At 35.7% G+C, this 22459-nt stretch overlaps 1 protein-coding gene across 3 annotated transcripts in view; it reads right to left on the bottom strand.

Annotated features, from left to right (window-relative positions):
• The window catches only part of Tpp2 (tripeptidyl peptidase 2), a 73137-nt gene that overhangs the window by 6744 nt on the left and 43934 nt on the right, over window positions 1–22459 (bottom strand). Inside the window, exons 17-27 of one of the 3 annotated variants that reach the window (XM_032901034.1) lie at window positions 19705–19859; window positions 18330–18446; window positions 18031–18131; window positions 16895–16991; window positions 15620–15757; window positions 14075–14319; window positions 13774–13852; window positions 11917–11955; window positions 6872–7023; window positions 4385–4481; window positions 3351–3481 (exon numbers count right to left, since the gene is read on the bottom strand). In XM_032901034.1, the coding sequence (XP_032756925.1) occupies window positions 3351–3481; window positions 4385–4481; window positions 6872–7023; window positions 11917–11955; window positions 13774–13852; window positions 14075–14319; window positions 15620–15757; window positions 16895–16991; window positions 18031–18131; window positions 18330–18446; window positions 19705–19859 (1351 nt within the window). Of the gene's footprint in view, window positions 1–3339; window positions 3482–4384; window positions 4482–6871; window positions 7024–11916; window positions 11956–13773; window positions 13853–14074; window positions 14320–15619; window positions 15758–16894; window positions 16992–18030; window positions 18132–18329; window positions 18447–19704; window positions 19860–22459 lie in introns of all 3 variants that reach the window. The other 2 variants (XM_032901036.1, XM_032901035.1) reach the window with 2 other exon arrangements.

The following is a 22459-nucleotide window of genomic DNA, read 5'->3' as shown; positions in this document are numbered from 1 at the left end:
ATGAGTCCACAGTTACTCTTGATACCTAAACCACACGAAGATCCAACAAAGAAAGAAAGCTTCAGACCAATTTTGCTTATGGACAATAATAAACCGAATCCTTGCAAACTGAATCCAAGATCACATCTAAACTATCATTCACCACGATCAATTATGTTTTATCCCAAGGATGCAGGGGTGGCTCAATATATAAAAATCCATCTATGTAATCTACCATATAAATAAACTGAAATATTAAAGCCAAATAAATGATCATCTTATCAGACTGCTTTGACAAAATCCAACTCCTCTTCATGTTAAAAGTTTTGGAGAGATCAGAGGTTCAAGGTAAACACAATTTTTTAGGTAAATACAATAAGTGGAAAATGCAGCAAGGCAGTAGTCAAAATCAAATTAACCTAAAAATCAGTTCCAATAAAATGGAGGATAAGACAAGTTGCCATTCTGTCCCTATCTAGTCAATATAGTTCTTGACATTCTAGTTAGAGCAATAAGACAGGTAAAAGACATCAATGGAGTACAAATTGGAAAGGAAGAAGTCAAAGTACCAATATTCTCAGATGATAAGATAATATGCATATGGGACCTCAAAAATTCTACCAGAGAACTCCTAGCTGATAAATACCTTCAGCAAAGTGGCCTGATACAATATTAACTCAAAAAAAAAAAAAAATCAGTAACCCTCCTTCCTTATACAAATGATAAAGAGGCCAAGAAAGAAATTAAGGAAACAACATCCTTTATAATAGCCATAAATAATATAAAATATCTCAATGTAAACTCTAACCAAGCAAGTGAAAGACCTGTTTGAGAAGAACTTCAAGTCTCTAAAGATAAAAGCTGAAAATATCAGAAGATTGAACAATTTCTCATGCTTACACATCTGCAGGACTAACAGAATAAAAATGATCATCTTACCAAAAGCAGTCTACAGACTGAACTCCCATCGAAATGACAACTCAATTCTTTAGAGACCTTGAAAGAGTAGTCTCAACTTCATATGAAAAAAACAAAAACCCCGGATGGCTAAAACAATACTGTACAACAAAAGCGTTTCTGGAGGTCACACCATCCCTGATTTAAGCCTGCATTACGCAGCAACAGTACTAAGAACCATGTGGCCTAATAACAGACTGGGTGATCAGTGGGACAGAATGAAGACCCAGAAACAAACTAACACCCACAGACACTTAAAGAAGCCAAAACCATACAATGTGAAAAGGGAAGCATCTTCAGCAAATGCTGCCGGTGTAAATGGATGTCTGCAGGTAGAAGAATGCAAATAGAACCATACTTACTTTCCTGCACAAAACTCAAGTCCAAATGGATCAAAGACTTAAACATAAAACTGCATACAAAAAGAAAGTGGGGAACTAGCTTGAACTCACTGGCACAGGAGAAAATTTTGTGAACAGACACCAATGGCTCAGACACTAAAAAAATGAAATTAACTAAATTAACCTCATGAAACTGAAAAGGGTTAGCAGGGCTAAGGACACCATCAATAAGACACTACAGCAGTTTACAGAATAAAAAAAATTCTGACAGAGAACTAATCCAAAAATACACAAAAAACTCAAGAAATTAAGACATCAACAGGGCTGGAGAGATGGCTCAGTGGTTAAGAGCACTTGACTGCTCTTCCAGAGGTCCTGAGTTCAAATCCCAACAACCACAAGGTGGCTTACAACCATCTGTAACAAGATCTGATGCCCTCTTCTGGTGTGTCTGAAGACAGATACAGTGTACTCATATATAATAAATAAATAAAAAAAATCTTAACAAAATAGACATCAAAAATCCAAACAGCCCATTTAAAAAGTAAAGTACAAAGCTAAACACAGAATTTTCAACAAAGTACTTAAAGAAATGTTCAATGTCCTTAATCATGAGGAAAATGGAAATCAAAATGACTCTGAGATCATTTTACACCTGTCAGAATGACTAAGATTAAAAACTCAAGTGACATGACAGCACATGCTGGTGAGGCTGTGAAGCAAGGGGAATATTCCACCATTGCTGTTGGGAGTGAAAACTTGCACAACTTTGGCAATAAATTCGGCAGTTTCTCAGAAAATTGGGAACATTTCTACCTCTAGAGCCAGTTATACCAACCCCTTGACAATACCCAAAGGATGCTCCCCACCATATGACAAGGACAATTGCTCACCTTTGTTCATAGCAGTTTTACTTGCAATAGCAAGAAACAACCTAGATGTCCCTCAAATGAAGAATGGATATAAATAAAAAAGGTACACTTATACAATGGAATACTACTTAGCTATTAAAAAAAAAAAAACTACATCATGAAATTTGCAAACAAATGGATGGAACTAGAAAATATCATCCTGAGTGAGGTGGTAACCCAGAGCCAGAAAGGCAAACACTGTATGTACTGACTTATAAGCAGACATTAGCTATAAAGTACAGGACAACCACCATGCTACAATTCACACACCCAAAGACACCAAACAGGGAAGATGGCTGAATCTCACTCAAGGGGAAATAAAATAGGTCATGGAGGTGGAAAAAGCAAAAGAACTGGGTGGGAGGGGTTGGGGTGGGGAACAGGTCTCTGGAGCATTGTGAAGATTTGGGGAATGGGAGAGAGAATGTAAATCAGTGAATAGGGGACATCTCTGGGACCACCTAGATATCTGGGATGAGGAGGCTCTGAGGAGTCTATACAGGTAACCCATCTGAGACTCCTACCAGCTGGGGACATGGAGACTATAGTGGTCACCTCCTATATCCAGGCAAGACTTCCAGTGGAGGGAGGGGAGCACCAACCCACCCACAAAAACTTCAACCCAAAATGTATCCTGCCTATAAGATGCACAGGGATAAACATGGAGCAGAGTTTAAGGGAATGGCCGACCAATGGCTGGTCCAACCTGAGACCCATACCATAGCAGAAAGCCTAGCCCTGACATTATTAATGATACTCTGCTATGCTTCCAGAGTCTCCTGAGAGGGCTTACCCAGCAGTCGACGGAAACAGATGCAGAGACCTACACCTAATTTACAAGGAGTTCAGAAAAGCGGGGAATAGGATTGAGCAAGTTGGAGGTGTCAAGGACACCACAAGAAGTCCTACAGAGTCAACCAACCTGGAGTCACTGGTCTCAGAGACTAAACCACCAACCCAAGAGTGGGCACGGGTTATTTTCTTGGGCTGTGTTTTAAAAAGCTGAAGAAAATTATGAAATTTCTAAGGGACTTGAAAAAAAAAAACCTGTTGATCCTAACTAAGTTTTAAAAGAAATAAAAAATCTTCAACACTAGTCCCTAATTATTAAACAGATAACTAAGAAATGAGATGCAAGAAAGATTATTTACTGGTCAGGTACTTTTTTATAGTAGCTGCATCAGGCCTGGGGTCAGTCTTCATGGCAATGTAAACGGCAAGAGCGGTCTGATCGATGTGAGAAATAACAGCATTGGCAGCATCAACAATTTCATTAAGTCTTTTCATCCGCTCCTGGGTAGGAAATAAAGGAGTGTATAAAATAGTGCATCAAAACATTTTTATTTCTACTGTCTCACAAATGAAACTGTACGGGTACTATGTTACTTCCCTGTAGGCCTAGAGCTCTGTGCTATCTTCTAATGTGACTTTTACCATTTCCAGTAATCCTGGAAAACGGGCTCAGGTGTGACAATATCTAACTTAAGTCTGTAGTTCTGAATTGAAAATAAAACAAATTATATAAAGTTTACCAACATGACTTCTATTAAACAAGGAAAATTCCTTTCTAGCACACCATTAAGACGTTAGAGATAACTAGGTCTACTTTATGCCAGGTCACAGGAAAGAGCAGGAATTAGAAATCCCCCAAATCCTCATTCCCAAACATTCTTTCTAAACAATCATTAAAATAAGAAAGATAAGAGTAAACAAAGACTATCTTGATTACTTAATTGTTTTCTCTTTTGCCAAACTGATTTTGAGAGGCCTCTTTTAAATATACTATTCTAGTTCACTCTAAACCTTCATGATTTTGGCATGTTCCTACTTCCTTTAATAGTAACAACAGCTGTCCTATGGTCCACCTTAGACAATCTGGAATTAGATTTCCAACTGCCCAGAACAACTCATCCTTTATATCAAGGCCAACAATCAGACCTTACACTTTTCCCGTATTAAGACTTTCAAGTACCATCACATAATTACTACACAATATTGCTCTTCATTACCAAAACTGAACTCAGCAATGGCCCATTCTTATAATTATCTTAATGATATATTCAATTGGAAGAGATTCCAGGAAAATTGAGTAGGTAGGAAAAGAAGGCAGAAAGAAATGCACCTTTACTCAAAAATACAAACTTTAGCTACTATTATACAAAAAGCAAATTAGTAAAAAAAATTAGTTTATCCAACCTTTTCAGCATCTAATTGATGAAGACGTGCAACATACAAAGGAAGGTAAGCAGGATATGTTTCTTTCAATTCATTGTAAATGTCAGTAGAATCCAGCCTGTGTAAAAGACACATATTAGTAATTTTCAATTAAAAGCAAATTTTGGTTAAAAATAAATTTAAACACTGTTTTACAGTTGAAGTCATTAAAATATTTTATAATATAATTATTAGAGGGACTAGTATCTACTGAAAATTACTTCCATTAAGAATGGAAAACCTATAAAACCTTTATGAAAGTAGGCATCAACATGGGCTGGAGAATGGCTCAGGGGTTAAGAACTCACAATGCTCTTGTGTTTGTGTGGAGGCCTATCACATGTATTTGGGTGTCTACAGAGACCAGAAGAAGGTGTCAAAAACAAAAACAATCCATGGAGTTGGAGTTCTAGGTAGTTTTGAACTGCCTAATATGGGTGTTGGGATCCAAACTTTGGTCCTCTGGAAGAGCAGAGCATGCTCTTAACTCCTGAGCTATTTTTCCAGCTCATGAGGTGAGCACTTTTGATGGAGGAAGGACACATGGTCTTTAGCAAATAATAAGAGTATGTGCAGGGTAAGTAAGGAATGGTACAACGAAGCTAAGGCAAAAGGAAGACAGTATCTTGGTGGTGACAGTCTAAGTCAAGATTTGGCAGGGAGAAGCCAACAGTTTGTAGTTTATACTTTCATTTTCTTAAAAAAAAACCAAAACTGTATAACTGTGTGTGAAGAGCCATAGTTCAATCTTGGGATCGTTTCTCAGGTACTCTGGCCCTTAATTTTTGAGACAAAGTATTTCATTGATTTTGGAACTTGCTGATTAGGCTTTGTTGGCTGTTGGGGAGCCCATGAATATCTGTTTCCACCTCAGTAGTAGGATTATAAGCAAGTGCCAGCATGCCTGGCTTTCTAATGTGGGTTCTGAAGACTGAATTAGGCTTTCTCACGCTTGTGAGTAACTCTTTTACTGAGCTATCTTTACCACCCACCATAGTTGTATATATTCCTGATTAGAAGCTTCTCCATTTGCAGTTTGCCTTTAGAACCATTTCCCCAAATTTTGAGAGTTCTTTTTCTTTATATAAAAATTTCCCCACCACCAGTTTCACTGGATGGCAGAATCAAGAAACTTCTCAGGCTCTCCAAAGAGAAGCAAATCTTTCCAACTCTGAAGAAATTTAAATTGTATTGTCTGCTACTCATAAGTAGCAGCCAAAGACTGACATGGTTCTTTGAAATGTGGTGAGCTACCCTTAGTTTTACATAGGCCAGCAAATATGAATACAGACTGACATCATACTGGTTTAATCCCTGGGAATTCTATTCCCATCATTAAAGCTTCTTTCTTTTTCCTCTCAGGCCACACACAGAGATGAATAGACAAAGTCTGTGAAAGAGGACTCCCCCGAAAACTATCAGTAAGACAAAACAATGGGAAAAGCAAGTGATTCAGCTTCCTAGAATAAAGCTTTGTGTTAAAAGGTAAGCTAAAGGCCAAAGGATAAACTGAAGGAAAGTAGTGATAAGCAAATAGTGTCCTTCACATTAAAAAGTTGAAGCGTATGAGAAAAGCCTCGCATTCTAATGAAGAACGGCAAAGCATATGCTCGGCTGAGAACAATAGGTATCCGGACAGCACAACTGTCAGCAACAACAGCTTTCCCATTGTGTATAGACACTGATCTTATATTCATACCAAAAACCTTGATATGGTTTGAGAAACCTATCAAGTAACTTTTAAAGATATTTAAACTAACAGACTATACTATCTGACAGAAATTTAAGGATATGTCCATTCAGCCAGGCATGCTTGTACAGGACTGTTATTTCAGCCTCCGGGAGGCTGGGTGACCAGGATTCAAAAGGTCGTTCTTGTACAACCAGAGAACTGAGGACAGCCTGGGATAAAGCAACAGTCTCAAACAACTAACACCAAACAGATAAGAAAATAAACTGAGTGTATAAGAAAGAGTCATCACCAAATTACAGAGAAAAGCTATAAACATATATTCTAAGTAAGTTATCAGACTATACTGTACTTATAAAATAACAAAGTATAAGTCACTAAAAATAGAATTTTAAATTATTAAATGACACAGGAAGTGCCCAACACCAAATTAATTGGAAAAGTAGGGTATATAATTACTCTCACTGCTACATGCTCAGAGAGAGAACAAATAATAAAAGCAATGGTGATTTCTTTTAAAAAAAAAAAAAAAGAGTTATTTTTCTTTTTTATGCCCTTCAATAAAATTCTCCTCCGGAGCAAATTAAAATAAAATTTTACATACTTTATTGTCAAAATTGTATATGTTTATACAAAGTATAAACAGAAGAGAAGTTAAAAATCCTGCAACTCTCTCATCAAAGTCAACAATTTTGAGATTTCTGAGTAAAGTCTATGCACACACACAATGCATTAGTTTAGAAAAACTCACACGATTGGCACCCACTAAAATGACCTACTTGGTCATCCACTGAATTTTAAGATCTCGTAACGCTTCAGTAAACTCTTCTTTCAAATCTTTCTCTTTTTCTGAATCCTTTTCTTTATCTTTGCTGCCATTCTTAGTCTTTGTTGGTGGAGGTATTAGATAGTAATGAACAGGGATCACATCCTGGGAAGGCGAAAGAAAGCTCTAGGTTAATGTACTTCATTCCACACCTTTTACAGTCATTGTCAAAAGCTCAGAGTCTTGTAATATGGGTTTTGCCTGCCTAAGTTGTATTACATTGTATTCCACATCTGAAGGCTCAAAAACATAAAAAAATACCAATTTTCAATTAAGTTTTCCCCCTGAACTTTAAAATCACTTAAGTTTTTATTCGTTCCATTAAAATAAAAGAGGTAAGAACTTTCCTCCTGAGTGTCTTTCGCATTCTCAGTTGCACCTTAAGGACAGTCAATGTACTTTGTACTTTCAAAGCTGAACAGAAGAAAACAAGTTAACACTAAAAAGATTATTTTTCTCTTAGTAATAGGGCAGAGTAGACAAGTACTATTCCAGCACTTATAAATACATTGTCCACCTAAAGTTAGTCAGACAATAAACACACAAGTAAATAATTTCTGAGAGTGACATATGACATACAAAAATGAATCAATAAAGGACAGTGACTGTTGGGTAAGATAGGAAAACCACACAAACAAAGGTTATGGAAAGGTCAGTGAAGCTAAATGAAAACATGAATAACCTAGCTGAAGAGAGGAAAAGCCCTGACCCCAAGAGTTTAGCCTAGGAGTGGAAATTGAACAAGTACAAAAACCTGAAGCAAGTATATGAAAAGTTATATATAAACCAAGAAAGTGGACTACAGGCATGGAGAGTTTGGTAGGACATGGTTAAAAATGTAGATCCTATTTTAAGTATATGAAGAAGCCTATCAAATATTTTATGCAAGACAGTGATTAAAGACTGCTTTTTAATGTCTTGGCTTTATATATATGTTAAAAATAGGGCTTACATTTTGTAACTCTTGATGATCTAAGTCTTAAGAACAGACTACAGAAAAGGAGAGGTAGAAAAACAAACCAGCAAACAAGCCTAGTAATCTCTACATTGTGTGGAACTAAATAATACATTGTGGAAACAAAAGAAAATGAATAGAGCTAAGAATGTTTGCCAACAGTGCTTAAAGTCATGACATGAATAAAACTAACAGAGATAAGAGAATAGAAGAGAGTAGATCTGGTTTTATTGCTTGGCCCAAAGACGTTCTAAGACAGGGACAAACCAAAAGGAATTTGGGGTTTTGAAAACCTTGAGGATGCCCATGCAGAAAGAAGCAGTAGGGAGGGCAAGACAGTCGACACAGTGAAGGTGCTTGCTGCTAAGCACGATAGATAGCCTGGATTTGATCCCTGGCCTTACCCAACAGAAGAAGAAAACTGACTGCCCTTAGATATCCTTCCTTCCTTCCCTCTTGTTCTCCTCCACTCCTCATACAGAATAAATAAGTGAGTTTCAAACAAACAAAAGAATGGAGTGATCAACTGCTAAACCAGAAGGAAGATGGTGAATAATGGAGAAGAGACTTGGCTGCAAGAATCCTACTTTTCCCCTTGGCAAGAGTACTGTCCTGAGATAAAAACCAAGGATACAGAGAACAGGGAAGTAAGCCTACAACTCTTTGAGAAACTTCTGTTTTGAAGAAGGCAGAAAAGGGTAGCTTTATTACTTTCTCTATGATGTATCTTTCCTATAGACATATATTGCTTTGGAAATATTGACCAATGCTTAGACTTAATTTTTGGCAACAAACTGATTGTCCTCAATTAAGTCATTATTTAAGTCAGCTTTTCAAATTCTATTTTCAGGTTTATATTAAAACTCTGCTAAGTTAGTATCTACATCTATTTTAATGAAGTTTCTAACATTAGAACAAACATATTACCAAAGGGACATATACTACCCCTTTGACATTACTTCAGAAAAACGTGAGTCCCCCAAATAGGACTTTTCTGTGTAAACAACGCATGCACTTTAACAGTATCTGATCCTGGATTCTGGGGTAAAGTGAGTGATGCAACGGTCCATGAGGAGTGACTGCTGCTCTCTACTATCACGCCACCATCTCTTCATGACCCATTTTAAAAAGCAGAAAACAGAAATGAGACAGCCCTAAAAATTTATCTGCAGCTCACTGTTATATTCTCTGGGGTAAGGGAGCCAGAGCCCAAGAACAAAGGCTCACACAAGGTACAAGACTAGAAAAGGAAACAGGTCTACTGTTGGGCTTGCTTCCTTAGGACCCTGCCACCTATCCATCCTTCTTTCCTCACCACCACCACTATTTGTATTCCTGAGACCGGCTCTACACAATAGAAGCCATGTTGACTCTAAATTCATGTTTGTGTCTCAGAGTCCTTCCTCCCAAACTCTTGACAGTGCTGGAATTATGGGCAGGCCCCACCATGCTCAGCTTATTTTCTTCTCCACTGCTTGCTTGCAGATCACTTTCCTGATTGCCCCCAGACAAAGCAAAAATGTATTTGAAAAACCTGACCCTATAACATCAAATTCTCAAGAAAGTAGCTACATTGTCATGTGTTTAGCATGAAAGATATAGAAGTCTTCAATATTTACTGTAAATATGGTTTTATCACCCTTAGAATCAAGTCCTTCACATAGCATGTTACATAGACTGTAGTCACCACTCGCCTGACAGTCCCTATTCATTTAAGAGGCTAGAAAGTGGGAAACACTTCCATGTACAGAAACTTATGTTTTGGAAGGCAATCTCATCTGAATTACAAAGATAAGGCATATTTTATTACTGTTTTAGTATGGAAAATAGAATTTAATGAGTAATATGTTAATATACGAAATAAAGGTAACACCTATGAAAATATAAAATCCTATTATAGCAAGCTTGAACTATCATTTAAAATGAGTAAAAGTTTATGATCTTAGAAAAAAAAATCAATAACGGTACAATAAAATATTAGTAAAACATTAAAAAAATACTTCACAACAAGAATTTTCTATTATTAAAATTATAAATGCTGTATTTATAAACTCTAATCATAAGGAAAATGGCAGTTGTTTTATATTGTACCACCATGATCACACTCTTTCTTTAATAAACATTTTTTTCAACTCACTTAAGGAACTAATATATAGTTAATTTAATAGTAATGATTTTGTACCTTAAACATGAATGACTGTGTTGTTTTAAAAAAGCCATTTAAGAATATTCTTAGTAGAAATCTATAGCGTTCTCAATAAAAGAAACTTCATATTAAGATTGGAAAAAAAAAAAAAAAAAAAAAAAAAAAAATCCCAAACCCAAAAACCTTTGTAAGCTATCCATTAAGTATTTCAATAGTATTCAAACCAAGAATACTTCTCAGAAACAATGTTATCTGTAAAACCAGTAATTGCCCAGTAGACAGCATAACACATCACTTAGTTCTTAGTTCTTAGTTATGGTTCAAAAGGCCCAGTTTCTTGAGTGCTTCAATTATTAGTTATCAAAGTAAAAGCTTTATGAAAGCTCGACGATTTTAAAGATTAATATCACTGGTGCCATTTATAGTTTATTAAAAAATCTAAATTATATGTGTAAGTATTTCTTTGTAACTTTATAATTGCTTTTTATGAAAGAGCTGTACTATGCCATGTATTTGTACTGATAGGAAGGGATGGACAGAAGTAATTCTAGTTTGCAAGTTTGTCACACAGCTTTATTCCGCTTCCAGTAATAATCTCGTGCTTCAGTACTATCTATTATACCTTGTATATCCTTAGCCCAATTGTAGGCCAACTAAAAAATACAAGTGAAGAAAAGAAATGCCTAAACCCTTATTGAAATATGCTTCCTTTTGTAGTTGACTTCTGGGCAAATCTTTTCTAACTATTCATGGAAACTCAGAGGCACATATCAGTGCATAAAATAATATTTTTAAAATGCTGTTATGAATCATTAAATGGATTAAGATTGTGCCTAAATGGGTCAACCATCTGAGAAATACTGGTCTTCAGTTTCTTCACTAGAAGATTCTTTATGGTGTACTAGAGCTTATCAATACACAACAAGAACATTCTGGATGACATTTCAATACTACAAAACATAACTGTTTCTTCCATTACAATACCTCTTGGATAAATAAGACCACTGAATGGCTCTTCCTCAAATGTATCCCTTTCTCTGTACTCAGAGTAGAGACATTTAAGTTAAATGTGGGTCTAGCAGTCAATACAGACTCTCATATGCTAACAGAAAACAAGTAGAATCAACTACTCATAGCATCAAATCTGTCTGTATTTTTATTACAGATTCAGCTTTTAGTTGGAAATTCTTATTTGATATTTTTTAATCTGTCCTCCTATAACTAGGATAGATGCAAGAGTAGAAACCAGTTTATTAACAAAATCATTTAAAATGGCTTTTAGATTATAAGATTTTTTTACATTTTTCTTAATTTTAAATAATTTATTTGTTTACTTGTTCATTTATTTATTTTAGTGTGTGTATAGGTGAATGCCATAGTACACATGTAGAGGTCAGACTACAACTCTCTTTCCATCATGTGAGTCCTGGAGATCAGACTTAGGCTGTTAGACTTGTCAACAAGTACCTTTACCCACTGCGTCATCTCGCCAGTCCTAGATTTTAAAAATAATGACTGTTCTCCATTGCATTCATCTCTTTATGACTTTGGATATGCAAAATTTCAAACTTTTCAACTTGACACCTTATCTAAACCAATGAGAAGCAACAAAAATCACCCATACCATTGGAAAATATGGTTTAATAAATGATTTCCATATTCCATAAACATGGAACATAAAACATAGGGTTATAGTTTAAAAAGCCTTTTACAGAAAGGCAATATGTCAACACTGCTTGTAGGTATTAACTAAGAGAACTATACTGCAGAATGTAAAGAAAGAAATCTAAGGGAGAGATTCTTTAAAAATAAAGCTTTATAATAGTGAGAGAAAAAAGTTTAATAACTATGTAAATAAGGCTTTAAGACATCGTTTTTAAGAACTGACAATCAGTACCTTTTTAAATTTTCCTTGTCGTTTTGCTGCAGACTGCCCCTGGGAGTTAGAACGACATTCTGTAAGAAAACATGCATAATCTACACAGGATGGAGATACCACCTCTGCCTAACTTTCTTCCAATTTAACATTCCATCTGTATGTCACAGTACTCAGAAGGGTCAGATCTGTGACCAAAATGGCATGCTTTTAAAGAAAGCAGCACTGCCATGCCAATTTTTAAAAATAAAAATGCAATCAAATATGCCATTTTAAGGCAAAATTCTTTCCTGCATTTTAGTTTCAATATTTAGTGATTAAATTCTATTATCATTAAAACATTAAAAAAACATTTAAATTTAGCTGACAGTCTGCAGAGTCTGATTGTATACAGGTTACAACCAATACACAAACCTAAGAAAAAAACCAAAACAAAAAAAAAAGCAAACAAAAAAAAAAAAAACAAAAAAAAACAAAAAAGAAAAAACCAAAGTAACACTCAGGGCTACAATGAAAGGCAAAGTGAAGTAAAATGGCATTTCCTTTCCTTCCTACCAAAATGTAGGAAGTATGAAACTGCTGAGGAAAGTTTACATAAGAACCCAACAGCAATTATACTCAATAACTTTAGATTATTGCTATTTTCTTATAAACAACCTTTCTACCAGCTAGCAACAATTAATTCCAAGCACTTTTAATTTCAATATTGCCTCTAATATAGTCAGGAAGTACTATTTGTGAATTCTTGTAAGAACACTTCTCTGCCAATACTTCTTTTCTGCTATACTTTCCATGAGCAGCGGACTTGTGAGATGGGTTATCTATGATCTAGGTGAAAAGCTCAGTACAAGTCCCACACAAGCAACTATTTAGGTAAATCTACAAAAAGATCTATGAGGATTTCTTAAATCAGTTCAAGAACAAAGTCCAGTATCAAGTGCTGATTTACTTCAAATGACACTGAAGTATGTATGAGTAAGAGTACACACTGAAATGCACCCTGAGAGATGTCAAAGTAAACGTTTTCTAAGCACAAAATCCCCAAATTATTCCTCAGTGGCTATGAATATATGACCTTGGTTGAACAGTGACAAGAAAAACACATTTCAAGATAAATGAGATGAATTCACTCTGACAACAGCATTTATAGATCCCAGGATTAGGTTAAGTAGACTTACATAGTTTTGTATGAACTAATGCTAAATGAGAAATACACAGATGTAAGAATTGTATTACACCAAAATGATCTATGATAAAGGGTGACAGATTCACATAAAAAACATTTTCTGCAATAAATCTGTAATAAAGACAAGATGGAAAAACCTGAAATAAATACCCTTATGTTTCTAATAACAGTTATCTCTAAACTAGAAACAAAAAGCATCATTTTGAAACTATAAAAAGCAACATCACAAGAAACACTGTACATTTTCCACATAATTATACAAGACCTCAACAAGCCTTCCCAAATGTGAGTCAATATCCATTAATAAAATCTTCAGATTGGTCTTTAGAAACAAATGAAGAGAATCTGACTTATTCTAATATGGTTGAAATTCTAGGGCATGCTATTAATTTTACATATTCTATTTGCTTCAACCAATTATGACTAGATGTCAAGAACTTTAGGAACTGAGCTGGGATAGTTTTAGGACATGAGGCTTGTAGAAAAGAACATAAAATACTTTTTAATGACACATTTAAAAAGGTACCAAATATTAATTTGCCTACACTGACAGTTCAAAGAAAAGAAAAACAATTACTGTTCCCTCCCTGCAGGTATTCTTTTACCCCTTCTGAAATATGGACTTAAAGCCCATCTTCAAAGAGATGGGAAATTTTAAACAGGTACTTTCAGTGTAAAACACTAGTACTTACAGCTTTCTTTCCAAGCTCAGTCTTTGACAATGTCAAGGAGCCTGCAAGGTAGCATCCGGGTCCTGCCCCCTTAGGTATTCTAATGAGAGAATTAAAAAGGGAAAAAGTAACAGAAGAAAAAGTTTCACAAAAACACTTAGAGGAAAACCATCAAAATAATTCCAAACCGAAATATTTCCCATGTCCAAATTTTCAAAAATCAAACTGAGAAATAACTTCAGACTAAAATGATAGCAAATTATAAATCTAGATTAACATATGAACCATAATGTCATTCAGTATCATCAACATCACCACTTACTTATCATCAGGTAAGGAAGTAACAAAGAATGGCTGATTATATTTGGGTGGTAATGTCAAACTGCTTGATTTCTTCTTTCCTAGAAGTGCAAGGCTATGATTTTCATGAATATCTAAGCTCAAGGTATTAGACAACCTATGCGAAACAATAAACGGAAGATCTTTGAGACGATCCAAATCACTGATTTGCTCATGACGAATCTGTAATCGAATCGTATAATCTCCTTTCTCCAATTTCAAAGAATACTAAAAAAAGAAAACATTTGGAAAAAGTAAATTTAGTTCAGTAAAATGAGAGTAAAAGGACAAAAGAGACAGTTCCATTTATAGAATGTACAAGGTATGAGACAGCTATACTCAAAGTGTCTAGGGTGTTGGTGAGCAGGAAGAAATTGAAATATCAAGTGGTTTGCCTGTCATACATGAACTCAAGTAAGTTTTGACCCCAATGTCCTCATTTTTGCACCACAGGGTATCTACATATTCACACAATCAATGTTCATAAATAACTAAGAAAAGCAAGTATACTTTCGTTTATGGGTCATAAGAAGCATGAAGTGGTAGTCAAAGTCAAAACTAGATTTGTATATTATCTAAAACATTCATGTATATGCACATGTGTGACTTCTGTAAAACTTTACATTTTAACTGTGAAGTGTCACATTCCTTTATAACAAGCAGAGAAAACAAGGAGCCAAGGAATGTAAAGCTACTCCACCCTACTTTGCTAATAACATGCTCATGGAATAGAGATGCTGTCAGTACCCTGCAGAAGCAATGTCTTCTGAGCCAATGTGAAAGTAACGAAAGAAACATTCCAGACTATAGCGATGAGACTGCTGTTTGCTTGACAGGGGAAAACAAGGATCATTCCTTAAACGACTAAAGGCAAAAGCGTCCATAAACCATTTTTATTTATTCAGCAAAAATCATGAGCATTTCAGGAAAAATCTTTTATTTCTTCAAATACAATTCAACTAGAGACAAAATTTTAAATAGCCACAAGTCAAGAGATCTTCTTTTCCTTTAGTGTCAGTAAAAAACAAAGTGTACAGCATGAAGTTCAATGCTCAGTACAATTTCAGATCTGAAGGTACTAAGAAACTGAAACCACCAGGCCTTATTAAAACCCCAGTGTTCCACTCAGACCTGAGATCACTTTACGGTCTCCCACTCACTGTCTGTCTTTAAGTAAGCAGAATCAGAGTGTAGGAGGGATAAATACTGCAACAAACAGATACACTAGAACTGGAGGTCTGATCTAGTGGAAGAGTTCATGCTGAGCATGTGCTCTCTTTGCTGAAGTCCCTTCTCAACTGAAAATGCTCTGCTGGTCAGTATTTGTAAGCAACATCCTCTAGTATGTGGCAGAAAAGCTGTCAAGTCTATTGCTTAATAACTACAATAAGCAAAAGAGATTTCCATAGGTGTCAGAAAATTGAATGTAACTTTATGGTATTTAAAAAAACCTTTTTAAAAAAAAAAACCTTTTAAGTGTTATAACTTAATAAGAAATTTGGAATTTATTACTTTTTATAATATATACCTGATGTGGATAGGCATCGCCTGAGCCCATCTGTCTTTTGTTCTGGTCAAAAATAATCCACAACTGACTGTCAAATTCTGACTCATATAATAATTCACAAAGGAGTGGACAACTAGGTGTTACTTCTCCGCTCTTGGGCTATTAAAAAAAGAAAACAATTATTGATATGATTTATATATAATAACAATAACACGGTTTCAAAAAGCATTAAAAATACATTCCTATAACATTTTTTTTCAAAGTATACAATAGTTACTATCTTGGCATTAAATAGATGCACTTTTGTAAACTTTAAAATTTACAAACCTAGTTCTCTTTCTATACTCACACATACATTTTTAACAAATATAGTTCTAACATATAGTCTCTTATTTCTTTATAAAACTAGAACCTAACAATTTATCAAAATCTTCCAGTATGTAACATTAAAATTAAATTCACATTATGCTTCAATAAAGTAAGCATAATATGAACTGAGATCTCATTGACTCTAAAAACCCCCTGGATCCAACATTTACAATGATCTTATTTTGACTATTGACTCTTTCCAGAGCATCATCAGGCTAGGTCTTAAAAATGGAGAACTGTGTTATGGTCAAGAGGTGTAGTATCTCTCATATATGCTGAATACTTGGTACCTAGCTGGGGATGCTGTGTTGTGTTGGGAGATCACTGAAATTCTAGGAGGCAGGGTCTCACTGAAGGGAGGTGGGTGGCAGGGACCACGCTGCAATTCAGCTGAGCAGCCTCTGCTAAAGGTTCATACTGCCACTGTGTACTGTCTGGAGCCATTTGCCTATTTTTGAAAGCAGAGTAAAAGTTTGCCTGTTTCTCTGAAGCAGAGAGAAAGAAAAAAAAAAGAATGAGTCTACTTGCCAGGCAAGGTCAAGGTGGGTAAGCATTTACAGTAGTAGTCCTCCCAATTCTATCTCTTGTCTCTGTATCTTCTTTCTGCCTTTCCTATCTTTAATCACTGCTCCCTCCTCAGAGATTGCTCTACTTTGCTGGTGGGCTCTGGTACAGTGTACTGCCGGACTGCAAGTCCAGACACATAGAGCCCAGAGAGTAGTACCCTCTGAAACAGTGTGGCAGAGTAGCAACTCCTTCCTTTATGTTTTTCTTTCTTTCTGTTACCAGTCCTATCAACCAAAAAACCTCAATAAATTCTGAATAAAAACTAGGTCTCAAAGACAAGCCACATCTTTCCATCTGTGATTTCATAGTACACAAAATAGGAATTTCCTACACAGGTCTATTTTAATAGGAAACACATACCTGATGAAAGCTGTATGTCAGGACCATCTCATAAAGCTGGCGATTATTTGGCAAAACATCTCTTGATCCTAAAGGTCTGGTTTTTGCATTTACTGGGCTGTAACAAGGCAACTGCATCAATGAATTACATCAAGACTTCATTTAAAGAAAGCAGTTAAAGATGCCCAGGTGAGGACTACTCCTTAAACTGTCTTTTATAGTAAACTATGCAATCTTTTAATTGCACATTTAATATACAGTCCATATTGACTAAATTTCTGCAGTACTACAAAGACATGAACAGAAGTTCATGATCAAAAACACTTAAAAATGTTACCACAGAGCTCTTAGCACAGCCAAATCCCAACACTTGGGTGATGATTACCAGTAAGCATTAAAGGACATTTCTGACGTGTACACTCACCCACACTTGCTGGTGCTGGGCTGAGGTATGGCATGGGCCACATCGTGTGTCAGAGATATAGCTAGTCCTTGTCCTAAGGAAATGACACTGCCAAGGTATCAGCAGCACAACACCAAGACTGGAAAATCCTCATTCCACAGGAGTAATTTTTTTTTTTTCCTTTTTTTCGGAGCTGGGGACCGAACCCAGGGCCTTGCGCTCTACCACTGAGCTAAATCCCCAACCTTCCACAGGAGTAATTTATGTCATACATTTAGGAGACAAATTTCTTTTCTGTCAATGAGATTTTCTGGTACTAAATTTTCAAACAATGAACAGTGCATTCACAAAATAAAAATCTGACACTGTTAATTTGCTTTGCTGTAATGCCTGACATTAAACTGAGGGTCTTACACATGGATGGAAAGTAAGCACTATTGTTAAGTAGTTCCTCAATCCTTTTCCTCAACTTTTTCAGGTATCCAGGTAGACTTGAACAGTCTCAACTGTTAATTTGTTTTGTCAAGAAATAAAATGGTCAACATATAGGGACACTACTGATGATAGGAGGATAAAAAGTAGTGCTGAGCCACATTTTAGAAACTCTAGAGCATTCCTAGACAGCAAAATAAAACTTTTATCATTCGTTTAATGCTAGCATCACATAGATAAAAATTAGAAAAACAAACAAAAAGCAATAAAAAAATTCTTCCATTAACAATCAACTTTTGTATTTCTTAAAACAATGAGGTACCGTAGTGTTTGCACCCAGCTCTTCAAAGTTATGCAAGGAGCCAGATCTTCATATTTTAAAGAGGACTGGACATCAAAACGATTGATTCCTTCAGATGCATGCTACAAAACATATTTAAAAATTAACTTCTCAAACATTAATAGACAATATTTTATACATACATTCATTAATGCAAGTTTTAAAGACCCATGAATATTCAGATTTATAGATTACTTTCCAATAAGTTTTGCATGTACCACAGAAGTTATTTTTCATAACAAAAATGACAGTAAAAATAATGAGAATGTTATAGTACTTACAATGTTTAACTGTGGTGCAGTACACACTATGCCATGGAATGATATGGTATAATCAATATTGACATCACTGAGACTTGCCCACCAACGAGCAATACAAAATTCAATTGCTTTCCCACCCTGGAAATAAAATAAGAATGTTAAAAATGATTCTGTTTTCTAACTCTTCATCATACACCAAATATTACCTGTTTCAAAACAAAATTTTGATTTGTAACAGGAAACAAAATATTTTATCATTCATTATCTACTCATATTTATTTATGCATATTAATAAAAACCCTAGGCCCAATTTAAACATAATTAAGTTTCAAAATGAGAAGAAATATTACAAAATTTATAAGGCATACTCAATAGGCATGAGTAAATTTTGGTTTCAGAGCCACCTGGCAACTTCAGTATCAATGAAGTTATAGTCATATCATTATAAGGATCAATTTTAAAAGAATATCCTAAGCCCTGTTGTCCTAGTACATTTAAGGAGATGAATAAAGCTAACAACACCCCACTCAAAAGTAACAGAGACATATGTTAGCGAAGGAAATGAAGACCCAAAGGGGCAGCACGGCAAGCACAGCGCACATTCACCTTCCATGCAGGAAAGACTCATCATTCCAAACACTGGTACAGACAGACGGGATGGTAATTTTGTCTGCAAATTAAACTACTTTATAGAGATTCTTAACAATAGGACTTTAAGTAAGATAGTAAATGTCAAAAGTAAATGAAGGTCCAAGATTAGAACTTATCTTTGACCAAGGTATCATAATTAAAGAGATATGAATATTGGTTGGGGTACAATTCATCTACTTGCCTTAGATGCACAGACCCTGAGTTCCACCATAGCACTTTAAAAAGGGGAGAATAGAGGAGGAAAATTCACTTTTGAAACACAGCTTAAATTTTATTAGCATAGATTCCCATTATGTAAATCATGCTGGTCTTGGAGCTCTTCCTACTTCTGCCTCCCAAATGCTAGGATTACAGTTAAGCACTATGAAAACTGGTTTGGTTTTCAGGGTTTCTGTTTTTTTCTTTAAAGATTGATTTATTTTTAGTTTATGGATATAAATTTTTGCTTGCATTTGGTGTTTTCCCAGTGCATGAAGAGATCAGAGAGGGCACAGGATCCCTTAAAACTGGAGTTACAGATGGTTATAAGCTGCCAAGTGGGTGCTGCGAGCTGAGGTAGCCTATTCTACAAGGGCAGCAAGTACTCTTAAGCCCTGAGCCGTCTCTACAGTACTGGATTTTAGTATTCTTCATTAAATTACCAATCATCCTGCATTACTGACAGGCATGAACAGAATCTGAAATCTCTTACATGGTCTAAGTACAACCCAAAATGTCTAGGGGTTTTCCTGTTAGATAAACTTACCAGAACAGGAAAGGCTTCAATGAGTGTTCCTTTTTCTGGAAGCGAACAAAACTTATAAAATTCATGACTTCGATATGCTCTCTGCTTCACAAGCTGTACTGCATGAAGAACAAATTTTGCTGATACCTCAGAAGAACACGAACACACGGTAACTTCTATAAAGAATTAAAGAAATTAAATTTTAAACTGGCAAGAATTAAAATGCTCATAAAATGATTATTATGAAATTATTAAAATTTAATCTGTTTATTTAAAAAATAAAAATCGTATGTTTTAGATTTATTTATATTTTATATATATGGGTGCTCGTATTCCTGTATGTCTGCACAACATGCACATTATCTGCTGCCTGCTGAAGAGCTAGCTCACTGGATTCTCTGAAACTGGAGCTATAAATGGGTGGTAGCCTTTGTGCAGGTGCTTTGAATCAAACCCAATCTCTCTGAATGAACAGCAAGTGCTCTTAATCACTCTTCTCTCTAATCCCTAAACTTGTTTTTTCCAAGGAAAGCTGTAAGTTTCATGAGACAAAGAACAGAGTATAAGTATAGATGATATTCTGTAAGAAATAAATCATTATTAAGTAAGCAACAAACCTTACTATAGTAATCCTTCCAGTTACTTCTAGAACTTTTTGTTCCAGAAAGAACAAAACTGATTCTGGATCCATAAACAATTATAACTAGGAATTTGAATAAATATCTCCTTTCTCTTGTTTTAATTGGAAAGCAAATTAATTCACAATAAAATTATAATTTTAGATGCCCCCTATTTATCATGCCTAAATTTTCGTCCTAGCTTACTCTATGTACTTCTGCTTATTTCCTTGAAGTATCACCATCAGAAGCACACCTGCTTAGCTTTACTGTCCTGCATGGCCAGAGGTAAACCAAAATTATGAAGAGGCAAGATTTTTTAAGGAACACTCGCTCTAATTTAAGGGAACCAAAATAAAGTTTGGTTCTTTTTGGTTCTTACCGACCAGGGAGCAGAGAGGGGAAATTAACTAATTGCTACGAGTACACATATGACGTTTTGATAATATTTTGAATAATATGAAATAGAAGCCATCAGAACATTTGTAATCTAACACTGTGAAATGATATTTACTCTTTGGTCCCACAATTAATGAATTTTATCAAAGCCATGAGCTACATAACCCCAAGAGGACCTATGTAAAGACAGCAGCACAGGAAATTCCACAACTTGACCATAAAACAGCCTACAATTTCAACTCACAATTTTACTGTAAATATCTTTCTGTCACCAAATACGACAAAGTGCTAACAGTACAAACTGTTAAAAGTATGAAGGTTGACTTCTACTCATATTCCTGGCCCAAGAAGAATCTGCCTAGGGCCCTCTGAACACAGGAACCTAGGAGCAATCAGGAACAGGATCCTTCCGGTCTCGGTCTCTGCCTACACCCAGTGCTTGAAAGCCAGTCTCCAGAAGTTTTGAAATACCTGAGAGCAGAGGGAAGACCACCACTTCTGCTCTGCTCTGAGAGACCAGTCTGGAGACCTCAAGACACAGGGACACAAGAACAGTCTGGGACAGGATCCTTCTCATTTCTGCCTGCTTCCACAACTGACACTGTGACACTTATCTCTGTACCCAGATATTACTGGAAGAAAGCTGGTCTCCAGGAGTGCTGACAAACAGGCTTACAAGAGGGTCAAAACACTGTCAGAGACAGCAAGACCAGCTAAAACCAGAGACAACCAGATGGCCAGAGGCAGGCCCAGGAACCTAAAAGCAATGGAAACCAAGACTTCTTGGCATCATTAGAGCCCAGTTCTCTCACCAAAGCAAATAATGGATATCCCAGCACCCTGGAAAAACAAGACCTGGACATAAAATCACATCTCATGATTATGATAGAGCACTTTAAAACCATAAATAATTCCCTTAAATAAATACAGGACAACACAGGTAAACACACACAATCCCCTAAAGAGGAAACATAGAAATCCCTTAAAGAATTACAAGAAAACACAACTAAACAAGTAAAGGGATTGAACAAAATCATCCAGGATCTAAATATGGAAATAGAAACAATGAAGCAAGCACAAAAGGAGACAACCCTGTAGATAGAAAGCCTAGGAAAGAGATCAGGAGTCATAGACGCCAAGCATCACCAATAGAATACAAGATATAGAAGAGAAAATCTCAGGGGCAGAAGACATCATAAAAAACATTGAGACAACCATCAAAGAAAATGTAAAATGCAAAAAGCTTCTAACCCAAAACATCCAGGAAATCCAGGACACAATGAGAAGATCAAACCCAAGGATAATAGGTACAGAAGAGAGAGAGAGAGAGGATTCCCAACTTAAAGGGCCACTAAATATCTTCAACAAAATCATAGAAGAAAACTCCCCTAACATAAAGAAAGAGATGCCCATAAACATATAAGCCTACAGAACTCCAAATAGACTGGACCAGAAAAGAAACTCCGCCCGTCATATAATAGTCAAAACACAAAATGCACAAAACAAAGAACATTAAAAGCAATGAGGGAAAAACATCAAGTAACATATTAAGGCAGACCTATCAAAATTACACCAGACTTCTCACCAAAGACTATGAAAGCCAGAAGATCCTGGGCAGATGTCATTCAGACCCTAAGAGAACAAAAATGCCAGCCCAGGAAACAATATCAGCAAAACTCTCAATAAAGATCAAGAAACCAAGATATTCTATGACAAAACCAAATTTATACAATATCTTTCCATAAGTCCAGTCCTACAAA

This window comes from Rattus rattus, chromosome 4 (genome assembly GCF_011064425.1).
Source record: "Rattus rattus isolate New Zealand chromosome 4, Rrattus_CSIRO_v1, whole genome shotgun sequence".
NCBI classification, from domain to species: Eukaryota; Metazoa; Chordata; class Mammalia; order Rodentia; family Muridae; genus Rattus; species Rattus rattus.
The sequence above is the reverse complement of the archived record's forward strand: the minus strand, read 5'-3'. Positions and strand labels throughout refer to the sequence as shown.